The sequence below is a fragment of the Perognathus longimembris genome, chromosome 27 (genome assembly GCF_023159225.1).
Source record: "Perognathus longimembris pacificus isolate PPM17 chromosome 27, ASM2315922v1, whole genome shotgun sequence".
Taxonomy (NCBI): domain Eukaryota; kingdom Metazoa; phylum Chordata; class Mammalia; order Rodentia; family Heteromyidae; genus Perognathus; species Perognathus longimembris.
The window spans coordinates 2,732,679-2,745,962 of NC_063187.1; the positions used below are offsets into that span (position 1 = coordinate 2,732,679).

The 13,284-nt window shown below is 41.3% G+C and overlaps 1 protein-coding gene across 1 annotated transcript in view; it reads left to right on the forward strand.

The window, feature by feature from the left end:
• Positions 1 to 13,284, forward strand: part of Abcc9 (ATP binding cassette subfamily C member 9) — an 82,187-nt gene that overhangs the window by 37,108 nt on the left and 31,795 nt on the right. Inside the window, 3 exon segments of the mRNA XM_048335157.1 lie at positions 3,125 to 3,229; positions 6,948 to 7,020; positions 8,690 to 8,795. Of these exon segments, the coding sequence (XP_048191114.1) occupies positions 3,125 to 3,229; positions 6,948 to 7,020; positions 8,690 to 8,795 (284 nt within the window).

Sequence of the window (13,284 nt, forward strand, 5' to 3'; positions counted from 1 at the left end):
TGTGTGTATATATGTGCATGTATATATATAGAGAGAGAGAAAGAGAGAGATCCTATCCTAGAACACTGACTTGACCACTGGGGTGTTGAAGGGTGGAGCAATTAATTGAAGCAGACTGAGCAACGAGAGGCTTAGTGTTGAACTGAATTGTGGACATAACGATTGTGCGATACTTAAGGACACCCTAAGAACAGAAATGGGCATTGCAGATGTAAACATACAAGTCATTTGACTGGGGATGCTATTTGAATTAATGAGATTCTATCATAGCAGAGTCTAGTGGGAAGGGCGTTGTAGCCGGAAAAAAAAAACAACAACAAAACAATGCTGAAGGAAATCTTTAAAGGCAACATCTACATGTCACATGAAGTTAGACTGAGGATGAGACCCCCAAAGGAGCCATGTTATAAATTCCAACTTGCTTTTCCTGGGACCATTGGAACAATCCAAACATATTTTTGTGATATCCATCAATGTCCAAGCTCTCTGTCCTGACTGGTAGCTAAGGGCCAGTGGGAAAGTTTGCCAACAAGTCAGTGGACATTCCACTTTTCTTCCTATTTTGCTTAAAATGGCTGAAAATACTTAAGACAGGCACTTAGCCATATTTTGACTTCCCGCTTGCTTTTGCTTTCCCGAAGTGATTATTATTTTTTGACCCTTCTCAGAAGTCACTTTATCCAGCAGTTGGGATTTTTGTTTTTATCTGAGTTATACGGCTGTCGTGAGCGTAGCTCGAGATGCTGTTGGACGTGCTAAGAATAATAACCCACATACAGGGATGGCTGAAGGAATACCTGCTCTTAGCTGGGGGTGGTAGCACCTCACACTAGTCATCCCAGCTACTGAGGAGACTGAGATCTAAGGATTGTAGTTCGAACTCAGACCCTGGGTGAGAAACTGCATGTGACTCTTATCTCTAATGAACCAGCAAAAAGCCAGAAGTGGAGCTATGTTTCAAGTAGTGGAGCAATAGCTTTAAAAAAAAGAAACTCAGGGACAGTGCCCAGGCCTTGAGTTCAAGCCCCAGGACTGGTACACACACACACACACACACACACACACACACACACACACACACACAGAGGAAGGGTCAAATGTTAGAACTAGCCTGGTCACACTTTTTGTGTGATCTTAGCCTACCAAAGAAATCATTATATTAGCATCCAGAGAAATAGGAATGCAGAGAAACAGATAAACTCAAGAAAAGAGACATGGGAGGTCAAATTCCATGAGCTAGGAAAATTTATAAGAATGTGTGTGTGTGTGTGTGTGTGTGTGTGTGTGTGTGTGTGTAAGAAAGACAGACAGATGGAAAGAGTGGAGAGAGAGAGAAAGAAAGGGAGAGAGAGAGAAGGAGGGAGGGAAAAGCTAGTAAGGGATAGAAAAAAATTGAACCAAGAAAAAGATGTTGGGAGGAAAACCAGAGTCCCTTTCATGATGCTTCTAGTGTCATCTTCAGCGTGATTGAAACCAGACTGGATTTCTGATGTCTTGCAGGTCATTTGTCAATACCCAGGGGCCAAACCACAAATGACAAGCTTTTATAAACAGAGTGAAAAAAGCTGTGTGTGTTTGCAGAAAGAGCATTCGCGGGGAGCCCTTTCCGAGGGCCTTTTGATGCGATGCATTCTGTAACAGGTCCAGTGCTAAGTGGTTTTGGCGATGGTCTCTCCGTGGAGGGTTAGCGGCTGCTGAGCCAGAGTCTCTTCACATTACGCTTGCAGGACTCAAACCCAAGTCCCTGTCAACACATTTTTTCCTCCCAACCGCTCTTCAGCTCTGAGAGGCCAGAGGCATCGCTTTTGGAGCTCAGTGGGCCAATATGACAGAACTAAGGATTCTAAAAGATGGGATAGATAGGTAGGTAGATAGATAGATAGATAGATAGATAGATAGATAGATAGATAGATAGACAGACAGACACATACATACATATGTACATAGAGATGCAGATAGACAGATACCAATAAATAGATAAATACAGATAAATAGATAGATAAATACATAGATATAGATAGATACAAATAGATGATAGATAGGCAAATAGGTAGATATAGATAGATAGAGATAGATAGATGATAGATAGATACAGATAGATACAGATAGATGATAGATAGATAGATGATAGATAGATAGATAGATAGATAGATAGATAGATAGATAGATAGATAGATAGACAGACAGATAATGTGGAGATCTATTTTGTGGGGAACATACACTCACTAGAAAGAATGAAGGAAAATTTTGTCAGTCATGGGACTTGAACTCAGGGCCTGGGTGCTGTTGTTCCATCTCATTTATATGAGGACTTAAGAGTCATTAATCCTTAGCATTCTTTCTGGTGTGTGTGTGTGTGTGTGTGTGTGTGTGTGTGTGTGTGTGTGTGTGTTTGCCAATATGGAACTTGAATTCAGTGCCTGAGCACTGTCCCTGGCTTCTTTTTGCCCAAGGCTAGCACTCTTGAGCCACAGTGCCACTTCTGGCTTTTTCTATATATATGGTGCTGAGGAATTGAACCCATGCCAGGCAAGCACTCTACCACTAAGCCACATTCCCAGCCCATCTTACCATCCTAAGAATGAGGGATTGCTTTTTTTTTTTTTGAGTGCACAGCTGTAATAATCTTAAGAAATGCATTCTAATTTGACCTGCATTTGGTTTTTTTTTAATAGAACCCAGACTGTGTGTGTGTGTGTGTGTGTGTCTGTGTGTCTGTGTGTCTGTGTGTCTGTGTGTGTGTGCGTGAGCTAGTCTTAGGTCTTGAATTTGGTGCCTGGATGCTATCCTTGCTCTTCTTTTGCCCAAGACTGGTGCTCTACCACTTGAGTCACAGCTCTATCTGTGGCTTTTTGCTGGCTCATTGGAGAGAAGAGTCTCACAGACTTTCCTGCCTGGGCTAGCCTTGAACTGTGATCCTCAGATCTCACCCACCTTCCTGACTAGCTAGGATTACGGGCGTGTGCCACCGGAGTTTTTACTGCTTACATAGAATTCACTCATATGTCTGGACAAAAGAAAAATACTCTCTCACCTTGTTGGTGAGATGGAATTTTACATGCCATATTCCTTTCTGTTTTTTGTTTGTTTGTTTGTTTGTTTTCTCTTCTCATTTGGAATGTAGCAATCCAAAACCATAAACAGGAAGCAGCCGGGGAGGTATCACCTGGATGGCTGCGAATCCACACGACGCCTGCGGCCTGCAGAAACAGAAGATATTGCCATCAAGGTCCGGTCATTTCCTAGATTCTTGTACCAATAGAGGCACGCATGGGACTGGTTTGTGCTGGCTGTCTCGCAATGGTGTTCTCAACCGGGTTCTAGGGTGGCCCTTACTGGACCGTAGTTTGTAGTTAAAAATAACTGTGGAGCATTTGGTTTCTCAGTTCTGCCTCTCTGTCCCAGTTACTGTGCCCAATAGCACAAATGTAAGAAATTAGAACCTCTTTTGTGTGCGTGCGCGCGTGTGTGTGCGTGTGTGTGCGTGTGTGTGTGCATGCACGCTAGTCCTGGGGCTTGAACTTGGGGCCTGGGATCTGTCATTGAAGGGAGGGAAGGAGGGAAAGTGTATACAGTAGTGCCAAGCTCTGAGTTAGGTTTGCCTTTATCTGCTGTTGTAGTAAATCTGCCTCTGCGTTGAATAATCAAGTAAGCGCGTTGCTTGAACATGACTTTGGGGCAATGGCTTAGGCCTCTCTGAGCCATGGTTTGCCGCCAGAGGTGGACATGAAGCTTCAGTATAGGTACTTGGAGGGAAAAACTAAATGCTATGTCACCTGTGAGTTTTCAGGAGAATTCTCATGATTAACTTTGGTGATCCACCTAGGTAATCTACAGTGCTTTAAAAATGTAGCTATGTGTTGGGCGCTGTTTGCTCACGCCTGTCATCCCAGCTACTCAGGAGGCTGAGATTAGAGAATCATGGTTCAAAGCCAGCCAGGGCAGGGAAGTCTATGAGACTCTTGTCTCCAATGAACCGCCAGAAAACCGGAAGTGGAGCTGTGGCTCAAAGTGGTAGAGCACCAACCTTGAGTGAAAATGCTCAGACACAGTGCCCAGGCCCTGAGTTCAAGCCCCTAGACAGACAAAACAAAACAAAACAAAAAAAGACTTAGGAAAAAAAAACATTCAGGGAGAACCAGAAAGACACAATATCACCCCCTGATTTGGTGTTAGATAGGAAAAGAAGAGGGAACAATTGCCACCCAACATCAAGCGCCCATAGATGAAAGATCTGATCACTGCTTTACCATCCATCATATGATCTAAATGAGGGCATGGGCCATCTTAGTTTGTGCAGAGATAGCCTACAGTGTGCATAGTAGGACATACTTATTAAGTACACAGATAGCAGACAATATCCAACAGCAAGGTCTAAGCACCAAAGAGACAGAGAGAAACGGACAGTTCAGAGCAGCAGCAGGTTAGAGAGTAAGCGCTTGATGTCTGCCATGAGTCAAACGTGTCTGGAAGAAAGCTTTGTCGTGAAGTTGCGGGAAAATATATCTTGCATCCATGTGTGCATTGCTGGGTAAAAAGACTGCAGTGGGAACTCAACCACGCAGTTGAAAGACGATGAAATAGACACAGTCATGGGAAATGAAAGGAATAGAGCCAGCCCCAAGGGCTGTGGTTTAAGCCAGGCTGAGTTAAGTGACAAGTGACACACAGGAAGTGGCAGCGAGGGAGACCATGTTCCTTCATGGAGAACAGAGCACGGAGCCTCAGAGTGGTGGGAAAGTGGCCAAGCTTGTTATCGGGGCTGGATTCGAGAAGGCGATGGACCGGCCGTGCTGACAGGTGGAATGCTATGGTAGTTTGGGGAAAGAATGCCCATCGGAGACCTGTGGAAAGGTCTCGGACTCTGGAGGGCCAGTGTAGGTCAGAGAGAAAATCTGGGGGCGGTGTCAAGTCTTTTTGTTTGCGCCAGTCCTGGGGCTTGAACTCAAGGCCTGGGAGCTGTTCCTGAGCTTCCTTTTTCTCAAGGCTGGCGCTCTACCACTTGGAGCCACAGCGCCACTTCCTGCTTTATGGTGGATCATTGGAGATAAGAGTCTCACTGACTTTCCTGCTCAGGCTGGTTTTGAACCATGATCCTCAGATCTCAGCCTCCTGAGTAGCTGGGATGACAGGCGTGAGCCTGGTAATGTCAAGTTTGATCTCCATGTTGCTTTTCCCTACATTATCGAGAAGCCTGGCTACAGAAAGACCGGGATATGAAAAGCTGAAGTTTGGTTGATTACAGGAATTTGCTGGAGGCCTTGGGGAAAAACAAAGGGTTAGACGGCTCAGGTGTCAGCAGCCTGGGAAACAATTACCAGGAAGAGGCACTCTTGAGAACTTTGGAGGAGGATTGGCCCCCGCCTAGCCTTGTCAGGCCAATTGCATTTCCAACTTCATCTCATTCTAGAATAAGCTCTCTAGGGCTCTGCTGGTTGATCATCGAGACGGCGCCTGTCTCATTTTGCAAAAATTCCCGAAAAATCATGTGCTAGGGAATTGCATCATGTGTGTCTTGGAAATGCACACTGCTGTGTTTTGAACAAGGGATATCGAGTTTCCCCCTGAATTGTAGCCACCGCTTTCTCCTCCGTCTCTGTCTGCTTTATCCTTCAGAGACTTTGGAGTTCACATTTTGTATCTGTTCGTTGAAGCGGACGCCAGCAGCTCATGCTTGTAATCCCAGCTACTCAGGAGGTTGAGATCTGAGGGTTGAGGTTCAAAGCCAGCTCAGGGAGCAATGTCTATGAGGCTTTTCTATTTTTTTTTTTTTTTTGGCCAGTCCTGGGCCTTGGACTCAGGGCCTGAGCACTGTCCCTGGCTTCTTCCCGCTCAAGGCTAGCACTCTGCCACTTGAGCCACAGCACCCCTTCTGGCCGTTTTCTGTATATGTGGTGCTGGGGAATCGAACCTAGGGCCTCGTGTATCCGAGGCAGGCACTCTTGCCACTAGGCTATATCCCCAGCCCAAGGCTTTTCTATTTTTAAGCCCTGGGGCATGAGCTCTGGGCCAGGGCACTGCCCCTCCTACTTGATTTTTGCTCCACATTTGAACGCTCTACCACGTGAGCCACAGTGCCATTCCTAACTTTCTCTGAATAGTTCACAGACTCTCCTGCCAGCCTGGCTTTGAACCATGATCCTCATGGCTCAGCCTCCTGAGTAGCTGGGATGACAGGTGTGAGCCACTGGCGCCCATCTTGTGTGCTGTTGATATTTAAACCCAGTCTTGCTTCATGTCTGTGTTTATTTTCTGCTTTCCTGGACTTCTTCTGACATTACCAAACGGTGGTAAGTCTACACCTTTCCAGAAACTCATTCATTACAGTACCTCACTCAGCTACGAAGGCCTTCTTGTGGGAGCAATGTATGATGATTTATGTACTTTCTGTTGCTCATTTTGCAACCATGCCACTCTGAGCATTGTCTACTGGATGAGAAAAATAAGGGAGGGATTTCTTTGGAAAAAGTTCATGATCGTTTTTATTATTTTTCAGTAAAGAAAGCTTCCCCTGTAAATGATTCAGCAATGCCAAGTGTTCACAGGAACTTGCTACGCATTTTGGTATTTTTCATGACACCATGAATCAAAAGATCTGTGCACTTCCATTATTTTCTGTGCGTCATTGAAGCCTCTAGGCAGCTGTGACACAAAATTGGGATGTTTGCCTCCATGTTTTGAAGTGCTCAAAAAGAGACAAATCTAGGGCTGGGAATGTGGCTTATCGGTAGAGTGCTTGCCTAGCATGCATGAAGCCCTGGGTTCAATTCCTCAGCACCACATACACAGAAAAAGCCGGAAGTGGTGCTGTGGCTCAAGTGGTAGAGTGTTTGCCTTGAACAAAAGATCAGGACTAGCAAAAAAAAAAAAAAAAAAGAGTGAGAAAAATCTGTTTTAATTCTGAGGTGCCATATCTGTGATTCAACTTCAGCACTCTTATTTTCCAGGTCACCAATGGGTTTTTCTCCTGGGGCAGTAGTGTCCCTACGTTATCCAACATAGATATTCGAATTCCAACGGGTAAGAAAGGCTCATGGGGCAGTTTTTTGATTGTTTGTTTTGGTGATTGTGAATTGTAACTGCCAGTATATTCCAGAGGATTTGAGCACTAGGGAGGGAGAGTTTTCGAAGGCACAGATGCTAATAATGATGACTGACTTAGGACATGGGCTATTTATGGTTGCATACTTACAATGACTAGAACTGGTGAAGCCTGCCTTTTAATACAGAGCGTGTACCTTGAGATAGAGTATTCACCCCCTATTGGTCACCTGTAGCATTTATATAAAGGGTTATTGACGTCCTTATTTTGTTTGGGAGATGCTTTAAAGAAAGATGATATATAAGTTACTTTTATGTATTTATACATGGCATATATAAATACATAATATATGTTAGATATAATATAACATTATTGTGTTATACTATAAATGTATTATACTATATATAATAATATGCTGTATATATTATAGTATACGTAATACACTATATGTATTACATGCCAAACATATATACAGAAGATACATATACATATTATATGTAATACATATATACATGTCATATATAACGTAATGCAGATATACACAATACATTGTATATTATATACACATATACCTGTATATAACACATATACATATATTATATAATATGTATATTACATATACATGTGTTATGTATTACATATTATATATACTATATGTACAAAACATACACATTTTAATATGTATATCATGATATATGGTTATAATATATAACATAATACATGTATAATGCATAATATATGTAATAACAGCATGGTAGTATGCATAAAATATATATTATATTACATATATATGTATGTGTGTATATATATACACACACGCATACATATATATAGCCCTGAAGAACATGAATGGAGCTTTTCAACTAAAGAAGGCTTAACTGTCTGTTTTCACTCATTTTCTTATGTTTCCTTTGCATAATTAATCTACAAGAAATCACACACCTACAGCATTAATAATCGGGGAGGTTGGCCTTGTGAACTTACCTGTGATGCCATCAGTGCAAATAGGAAATTAATCACGTCTAACAATTCCCTTGTATTGTCCAGGCTCACACCAATAATCCTATCAATTCAGAAGCCTTAAGATCTAGAAGATCATGGGTTCAAAGCCATCCTGGGCCGAAAAGTCACAAAACCACCATCAGCTATGCTCAGTTTCAAAAATAATAAATCACTACTTATACATTTAAAACTTTCATTTTCTTTCCCAAAAAGACACGTGTATCAGGGTAAAGCTTTGTTTAGATTTTCTTATTTCCAGAAAGCAAACCAGGCCATTGGTAATTAAATGTGGGGCTTTTGGTTCATTTGCTTTTTTATTTTTGTTTATTTATTTTTTTGTACCAGGGGTACTAGGACTTAAAATCAGGGCTTATGTTCTATTTTCCAGCTTTTTCATTCAAAGTTGGTGCTTTACCATTTGAGCCACAGCTCCACTTCTGGCTTTTTTTTTTGCTGGTTCATTAGAGATAGGAGTCTCATGGATTGTCCTTCCTGGGCTGGCTTCAAACTCTGATGTCAGCCTCCTCAGAGGTTAGGATGACAGATAGGAGCCAACAGCGCCTGGGTTTAGATGTGTTTTCATTTTATTTTTTTTCCTAAGAAATTTCTTTCTCAGCTTGTGGTTGCCCTGTGTTGTTCTTGTAGGTCAGCTCACCATGATCGTGGGCCAGGTAGGGTGTGGCAAGTCCTCTCTTCTTCTAGCCATTCTTGGGGAGATGCAGACTTTGGATGGTAAAGTTCAGTGGAACAAGTAAGTATACTTTTAGTTCATTTGTATCGCCCTGGCATGCATCTGACCCTCTTCCAATGAAAGGCCATAGAAAGACCAAACCTCTGAGTTATATGGACCCTTCACAAATAAGCACAGGTCTTTTTTAAGTAGTGGAAATCTTAAATATTGTACATAAAAATTATGAAACAATTCACTCCTGGGGTGTGTGTGGTAGTATAAATAGTGCGTTGTGAGATAACAGTAAGATTGAGGTAGTGAAGACAAGATGTTAAAGGTAAATGAGTCATAAATATCTTTAAAAAATGGTATTAAAATCAATAGTAAACCGATTATTAATTTTTTTTTAAATAGAGAACTAGCATTATTTGTAAAGCTCAAATGTAGAATCTGGTGGATCCCTGTTCAGAGAAGAAATATGGAGTGGTCGATTGCAAAATCCTTACCACAGACTGAATCTCACCATTTTCTCTCCCCACCAGACCAAAGGAGACACTAGAAGAATCTATTTAGACATGTGCAGGCCGTCGTAGTGGGTTATTTAATTCAAAAGGGATGAAATAGGAAATTATCTCATCTGATGCCTTTTCTGAATATCAGAATGGTGGTTTGGGAGTCTTCAAAACAAATCATAGTAATAATGATCTAGATCCTCCATAATAACAAATTGAGTCCGAAAGAGTAAATCGTGTTTATTAACCCAGTAGACACCCACTAAATTGTTTTGCAGAAATTGTCAATTGCTTTCATATGAAATCAGATTATCATCTAGTGGTGGTCAAATGAGTAGGATTTGGCGAGGTGTGCAGATATAGTTGCTTGTTAAACTGCAGAATTGGACTTGTATTGCCCTGATTATTAGAAATCGGAGATGCTGATAAACTTCTTGCAATGCATAATGACCTCCCAGCATGCACTTTGGCCTAAATATTGGTTTTGCCAAAGCTGGGAAGCCTTGCTCAACAATTTCTAATTTTAAACCTACTGCTGGGAATTCTATCCTAGCCTTGTTTGTTATTTTTGTACACTGGCATCTCTCCGGGCGTGAACGAAGACTTATTTATAGAGCTGTTTTGATGAGGCTCCATTTTATTTTATTTTATTTTATCTTTGTCGGTCGGGGGAGGGGGAGAGACTTGAACTCAGGGCCTGGGTGCTGTCCCTGAGCTCCTTTTGCTCAAATCTAGTGCTCTACCACTTGAGCCACAGCTCCACTTCTGGTTTTCTGGTGGTTCATTGGAGATCAGAGCCTCATGGACTTCCCTGCCTGGGTTGGCTTTGAACCACAATCCTCAGATCTCAGTCTCCTGAGTAGCTGGGATGACAGGCGTGAGCCACTAAGCTCAGCTTTCTTTTACTCTTTGCATCACAATCTATATGCAGTACTCTCCTCAGTGACTGCATTACCACTGGCACTTGACTATGCCCTTAATGAGACTCAATCAGGAAACATTTCTACTTTATTTTGACCATCGTTGGAATGGAACCCATGAGTATTGGATATGTTGAGGGCATCTAAATTCGCATCTTCATCCTGGGCTGGCATTTTTCAGAGTCCAGTGGGCGTTTTCATCTGCATGACAGGCTACAAACAGTGCCATTTGCTCTCTGCTTCTCCTCTGGTCCTTATTCTCTTTCTCAGAGGAGCTAAAACACTGCTGAAGGCATCTGCTGGCATTTTAATCCAAAAAAGGACAAAAAGAGAGAGAAGTCCAAGTGTCATGGTAGGGCTGTCGTAGTTCTGAGACAATGTCTCCGGGACAAAGGGAATATAGTTCCTCTCATGTGGAAGTTTGATCTAAATAAGAAGAATTTAGGAGTCATGTGCTTATATATACAGTATATCATTGTATATATTATATGTGTTACATATAATATTGAGATATAATGATCTGAAATGACATATCCTATCTCAAATGACGTATAATTATATATATAATGTAAATATCATTTATGTATCTATAAATAGTTAATTTATATATAAGTATATATTTATACATATGTGTGTACTTATAGAATGACACATATTCTGTTATTTTTATATACAAACATATCATGTAATAATATAATTGCATAAGATAGATACCATATATTTTATTTAATTTATATATAATTATATATACACATAATTTCATTTAATGATATGCATATTACATATATAACAACATATTATATTGTCATTATATAATATATGTTAGTGTATCACATATTATAGTACTCTATCACACATATCAAATATAGCTTTCATAGATAATGATCTATTACGATAATGTTATAATATATAGTATTGGTACGTAAAACTCTATATTATAGCATTATGATAATATAATGATATAATGTATAGTATTAATACATGATACTATATATTACAACAACATAATATGTAGCATGTGTAATATAATAATAAAATATTATAATGGTCTATCAGTACTATATATTATATTGTGATATACACAGATCTTTCGTGTAAGGTAGAGTACGCACAGGAGAGGATCGCAACGGGCTGTCTGCTTTGAGAAGTGACCTCCTGGTTTAAGACAATGAATTATGAGGGGGCTGACGCATCTGTTGTGAGGGGAGGGGCTGAGCTCAAGGGGAGGGTTGGGTGGGAGAGATAGAGGAGGACGATGGAAGGGGGGACGTGGATCAAGATACCTCATTCTCACCCACACTATTTAAAGATTTTTTGTTTTAAACAACCAAGAGGGAATATGGCCTAGTGGCAAGAGTGCTTGCCTCGTATACACGAAGACCGGGGTTCGATTCCCCAGCACCACATAAATAGAAAACAGCCAGAAGTGGCGCTGTGGCTCAAGTGGCAGAGTGCTAGCCTTGAGCAAAAAGAAGCCAGGGACAGTGCTCAGGCCCTGAGGCAAGCTCCAGGGATGGCAAAAAATAAAAAATAAAAAATACATAAAATAAACAACCAAGAGCTAAATGTCTCTTGCATCGCTCAAATCAAGGACTGGCCATGTTTAGCTGTAACTCACTTCTTTCTGCATTTCTCAGCTGTCCTAGAAATGACACGAACACCCAGGGCGAAAATCACCCTTCCTGGTTCTCAACCAACCGTCATGAGTAACACAACAGGTTCCAATCAAATCGTGAAGCAATTGATCTTCAGGGACTGTTCCCCCCCACCCCCAATCACACAGGCAATAACCAAATCTCATTCTGAAACACACTCTCGAGGTACATTAGCTCCTCCAGAATATTGAATTAGACTCCCATATTGATTTTGTTTTGTTTTGTTTTGTTTTGTTTTTTGCCAGTCCTGGGGCTTGAACTCATGGCCTGAGCACCGTCACTGGCTTCATTTTGCTCAAGACTAGCACTCTACCACTTGAGCCACAGAGCTATTTCCAGCTTTTTCTATATGTGGTGCTCAGGAATCGAACCCAGGGCTTTGTATATATGAGGCGAGCACTTTACCACTAGGCCATACTCCCAGCCCTGGACTCCCATATTGGGAGTCTGATTTATTATGCATGTCTGTCTTTCCTCCCTGCTTGCTGGGGAACCTCAAGGTGATTGGCAGACCCTAAAAATATTTCTTCTGACAGCCAGCCATGGAAACAGATGAAATACAAATGGTGAAGATAAGGAGATACTGGAAATTCAGACCTCTTAGCTGCAGAAGGCATAAAAGAAAATGATTAGGGGCTCGTGTGTGTGTGTGTGTGTGTGTGTGTGTGTGTGTGTGTGTGTGTTTGTGTGTGTCAGGTAGCACCTTCCTATTGCCGATGTTTATTTTTTAATCTCTTGCCTCGTATCGCACACATTTCCTTCCGTGTTTGTGCTTCATTATTAATGAACGTCGTTTGCCATACTTGCAGTGTAAATGAATCTGAGTCTTCTTTTGAAGGAACCAGAAGGTATTATTATTATTATTATCTTAACTCATGTTTAATAAGAATAACTGTCTTCTTCCATCTTTACTTTAATCCCTTACTCCCCAACCATCTTGTGCGCATTCCCATATATAGTTGCTTATTAAAATATACCAGCCTCCTTTGGCAACTAGCAATGATTCTCCAACCTTGGTAGCCTGCCACACGGATTCATTTGCCAAAGGACATGGCTCCTTGGATTGGCTTTCTTCTTCTTCTTCTTTTTCTCCACCAGTCATGCCTCTCCACTTTGGGTTGATATTCCAATTGTCTTTCATAAAAGAGTTTTGGAGTTGATAAAATAATGGGAAATTGTAGCTGTACATTGACTGTGGGCAAGAAAGACATTCTTAGGGGAAATTCTGTAGAATGTAACTCAGGGGATCAAGCCCGTGTTTACGCTGATCGAAAGCTCTGGGTTCAAGTCCCAGTCATTTTTTTTTTTTTTGTAAAGCAACCAAAAACTCTTGCAAAGCCAAAGGGAGAAGGAGGCAGACAAATCAAAGTTTGGGAGTCATTGCTTCGTTGTGTATACACACACATATAATTATCTTAAAGATACCTAGTGGTAGCGGATATTCTCTTGTCTTCGAAATAACCTCCAAAAGCGAGGCTATTTC